Source organism: Panthera pardus, unplaced genomic scaffold (assembly GCF_024362965.1).
Source record: "Panthera pardus isolate Hobbes unplaced genomic scaffold, ASM2436296v1 HiC_scaffold_13, whole genome shotgun sequence".
Lineage (NCBI taxonomy): Eukaryota > Metazoa > Chordata > Mammalia > Carnivora > Felidae > Panthera > Panthera pardus.
In genome coordinates this window covers 145,427,531-145,431,903 of record NW_026526688.1, presented here as the reverse complement: position 1 = coordinate 145,431,903, position 4,373 = coordinate 145,427,531, and the positions used below count along the sequence as shown (strand labels likewise).

The 4,373-nt window shown below is 34.7% G+C and overlaps 1 protein-coding gene across 1 annotated transcript; it reads left to right on the top strand.

The window, feature by feature from the left end:
* Positions 1-375: 375 nt before the first annotated feature.
* On the top strand, positions 376-3,796 carry CXCL8 (C-X-C motif chemokine ligand 8). Its single transcript, XM_019467698.2, has 4 exons — positions 376-531; positions 1,666-1,801; positions 2,084-2,167; positions 2,643-3,796. Exons 1-4 carry the CDS (start codon positions 468-470, stop codon positions 2,662-2,664), a joined length of 306 nt encoding a protein of 101 aa, XP_019323243.1. The 5' UTR covers positions 376-467; the 3' UTR covers positions 2,665-3,796.
* Positions 3,797-4,373: the final 577 nt, after the last annotated feature.

Genomic DNA, 4,373 nt, shown 5'->3' with positions numbered 1-4,373 from the left:
ACCCTAAAAGAGTTATCACAAATGACCTTTCTCTAACAATTGCCAGACGGTACTCCAATAAATTTATTTATAAATAAAAAAGTACATCTGATAAGACTGTGTCAAAGAAGAGAAGCTTGAATGTGTAACAGTTATTTTGAAACATGGTTGAAAATGTTTTTAAATGAAATACATTAAATAATGTTAAAGATCAAATAGAATTTCCATCGTGCCAAAAATCTGATAAGAGACATGTTCCAGGAGTGGGATGACTCAGGTCTGCTCACAAAGGGCAGGCAGACGGTTGCATATTGTGGAATTTCCTCTGACATAATTCAAGAATGAGGGTGCATATTCTCTGCTGCTGTGAATAATATAAAAAGCCACAGAAGCTCTCCATCCAACACAAGTCCTCTGGGACAGCAGAGCTCACAAGCGTCTAGGACAAGAGCCAAGAAGAAACCAGAACGAAAGCACCTTGCGTCAACATGACTTCCAAGCTGGTTGTTGCTATCTTAGCAGCTTTTATGCTTTCTGCAGCTCTGTGTGAAGGTAAGCATGCCTTTCTGATCTACCAGTTTTCCTGTGTCTAAATGTGATCCTTAGATTGCAAGATTATCCTTCCTGCTTTAATAACATTCTTCTTATTCAAGAAAAGGAAATAATATTTACAGTCATTTCATGTTCAATTGAAGTTTTAATTGTTTAGGCTTGATCTATACAACACTTAGAAAAGTATAAAGCTTGATTAATGTCGACATTCTGTTCCTATCATTCATACTCTGTAGTATGCATACATTTAATTTAAATCTATAATTTAGAGTGTATCTTATTAGATACCCATATTATTATTAACTAATATCAAGTATGGTAAACCTGGTAATTTTACTCCTTGTGCTGTTTCAGACAACTATCAATTCCTATTTGGTTTAAAGACACCCTGACAAATTGTAAACCTTTTGGGATCCCTCCTATGAAACAAATGCAGTTAGAAATGTTCATAGCATGTAGTTTCTATATATTTTTTCTTTTCTGTGAAGCATTAAGGATTTTCCCAAGATATGAGACATCTTTGTGCAACTTACTTATCTATTTTTATTAACTTTTTCTGAAGGCAATTTCTCTGTTGTTGAATTTTAGTTTACATACTGTAGGTAACATTGTGGCATCATAGAAGTTTGCACAATACCAAGTAGAAAAAAAAGTACTGTGAGGATGTCAACATTTCACAAAGGCAACTCCAAGTCTTTATGCGGGAAGTCAATCAATTCTGTCATTAGTGACAGTTTGTTATTTTATTTCATTTTTATTTTAAAAGAGAGATTGAGAATGTGAGTAGAGGAGAGGGGCAGAGGGAGAGAACGAGAGAATCTCAAGCAGGTTCCAGGCTCAGCATCGAGCCAGATACAGGGCTCAATCCCATGGCCTTGGGATCATGATCTGAGCTGAAATCAAGAGTTGGACGCTCAACGAACTGAGTCACCCAGGCGCCCCAACAATTTTTTTAATTGAATTTAGGAGCTAGGAGAATATCCAGGCTTCCACTCTGAGAATGAGTTTACTAAAGATGAGATGTTTACCAAACATCCCGTCACTAAATGATCAGTTTGAAATTAAGGAGAGAGTAGCCAGCAGAGCTGTATCTAGGTTGAAATTAATCCTGAATTGACTTTTTTTCTTTCACAGCTGCAGTTGTGTCAAGAATTAGTTCAGAACTTCGATGCCAGTGCATAAAAACTCATTCCACACCTTTCAATCCCAAATTAATCAAAGAACTGACAGTGATTGACAGTGGCCCACACTGTGAAAACTCAGAAATCATGTAAGTACTTTCAAAAGTGATTAGATATTTTACTCCAGCAAACCTATAATTGAGGAAGGTAGAAGTGTCATACAAAGTTCTAGGTACAGGAACACAGCAGTGGGCAAGACAAGAAAGAAATTCTTTGTCTCCATGACATTTACATACAGTACCTCTCATGCCTCGTAGCTAACGACTTGAACTCAGATTTTATGCCTATATTTCAAGAACCACGACTCGAATTGACAAAGGGATGTCTGAAACCCACTAAATACTGATTCAATCATATCTCTGTCATTTCAGTGTAAAGCTCGTCAGTGGAAATGAGGTGTGCCTGGACCCCAAGCAAAAGTGGGTGCAGAAGGTTGTGGAGATATTTTTGAAGAAGTAAGTTGTGTTTTGTTTGTTTGTTTGTTTTTAATTTAGATGCTTCATTTATTCTGAGACATACAGTCTAAAAGTTAGCCTCTAATTTTCTTGTTTCTACTGGAAGACTACTCTCTAGGGATCTGCCCCTTTGACTTAACAAAAAAATAGTGGCAATAGTGAGTTTGTTGTTCTCAAGACTGGGAAGACCATCTGTCTCAGTTTGTCAGGGCAAGTCTGGGCTTAAAATGCCGTGCCCTGCATCATTAGTATGGCTCCCTCAGAAGGGTCTCGGTTTGGATGACAACTTATCTGGTCTTTCTATTTATAGAAACAATAGTTTCAACAATAGTTGACAATTAGGACATTGCTAACACACGAATATCTAGGACTGTATTAATTTCCATAGTAAATGTATTTTCAAGAACCATACTCTCCTCCTGGTTCAAATAATGTTAATTTACAAAATTTTGATTTTAATTTTACTTCTTTTCAGAGCTGAGAAACAAAATGCATAAACAAACAAACAAACACATTCTCCATGGTTTCCAAGAATTCTTCAATAAAGATGCCAATGAAACTTCAAGCAAGCAAATTCACTTCAGCACTTCATGCAGTGTGTGGGTCTGGTGTAGGGTTGGTTGCCAGATAAAATAGAGTATGCTCAGTTAGATCTGGAGATTAGGAAAAACAATGAATAGTTTTTTTTCCAATGTCCCATGACACTGTCCCATGCAATATTTAGACACACTTATATTAAAAATATTATTTATTGTCTACCACAAATTCAAATTTAACTGGAAATCCTGGATATGTTTTGTAGTTATTGTTACATCTTTCAACCTCAACCTGCTGGCCAGGAGCCAGGAGTCCCTGTCCTTGTTTCCGTATTTATTCCTCAACTGAAGAAAAAGTATCAGTCACCATCCTACCTCACAGAGACGTGAGGACATGTGGAAGCACTTTAACTTTTTCTCATGTCAGGCGAATTATTATGTGCAAGTGAAACTTGTTTGCTTATTTATTATTTATATATTTATTTAAGACACAAATAGGGGAATCTCTCTGTATAAATTGGGGAAAATGGGAAATGAAGCATTGTTGGTAGGATAGTATAATGACGGTAGTGAATTTTTATTTATTTTGATATTAAATGATGTGACATCAGAGAACTATGTTGATCAAGGGTACCAGATTTAGCAAAATTGAAAACAAACAAGAGACCCAATTAATTTTTATTTCAGATAAACAATGAATAATTTTTTAGTATATGTATATTACTATTTATCTGAAATTGTAATTGAACTAGAAATCCTACTTTTATAGTCCTAGCCTTGTCTTGTCACTGCCTGCCTTGTACTGGGCTGTGTTGAACTGTAAGAATCCTGAATTATAATTGTTTCTCAAAGCAGCAAAAATTCAACAGGCAAAATTAACCGAGTAATTTCTTGCTAGTTAAAACTTATTTATTATGTACAAATGGATTCTTCTAATTTTATTTAAATTATTGTGTTTTTAAACACTGACTTTATTTTCTGACTTGAAGATGCTTTTATGTATTCCCAAAGAGATTTTTTTTCTGCTGTTTTGATGGTGTGGAAATCTAAGTGTAACTATGACACAACTTAAAATAAAACTTATTGTCAAAGTCATTGGGTGTTTGTCTTTCTTTAGTAGTTTTAAAAGTTATTGTTTTATAACTTTTTATATTAAAAATAATATTTTGCATTAAAAGACACAAATGTACTATCAACAATAGCCAAAGTATGGAAAGAGCCCAAATGTCCATCGATGGATGAATGGATAAAGAACATGTGGTATATATATACAATGGAGTATTACTCGGCAATCAAAAAGAATGAAATCTTGCTATTTGCAACTACGTGGATGGAACTGGATGGTTTTACGCTAAGTGAAATTAGTCAGAGAAAGACAAAAATCATGACTTCACTCATATGAGGACTTTAAGAGACAAAACAGATGAACATAAGGGAAGGGAAACAAAAATAATATAAAAACAGGGAAGGGGACAAAACAGAAGAGACTCATAAATATGGAGAACAAACATGGTTACTGGAGGGATTGTAGGAGTGGGGGGTGGGCTAAATGGGTAAGGGGCACTAAGGACTCTACTCCTGAAATCATTGTTACACTATATGCTAACTAATTTGGATGTAAATTTAAAAAATTAAAAAATTAAATTAAAAAATAATAAATAAATAAATAA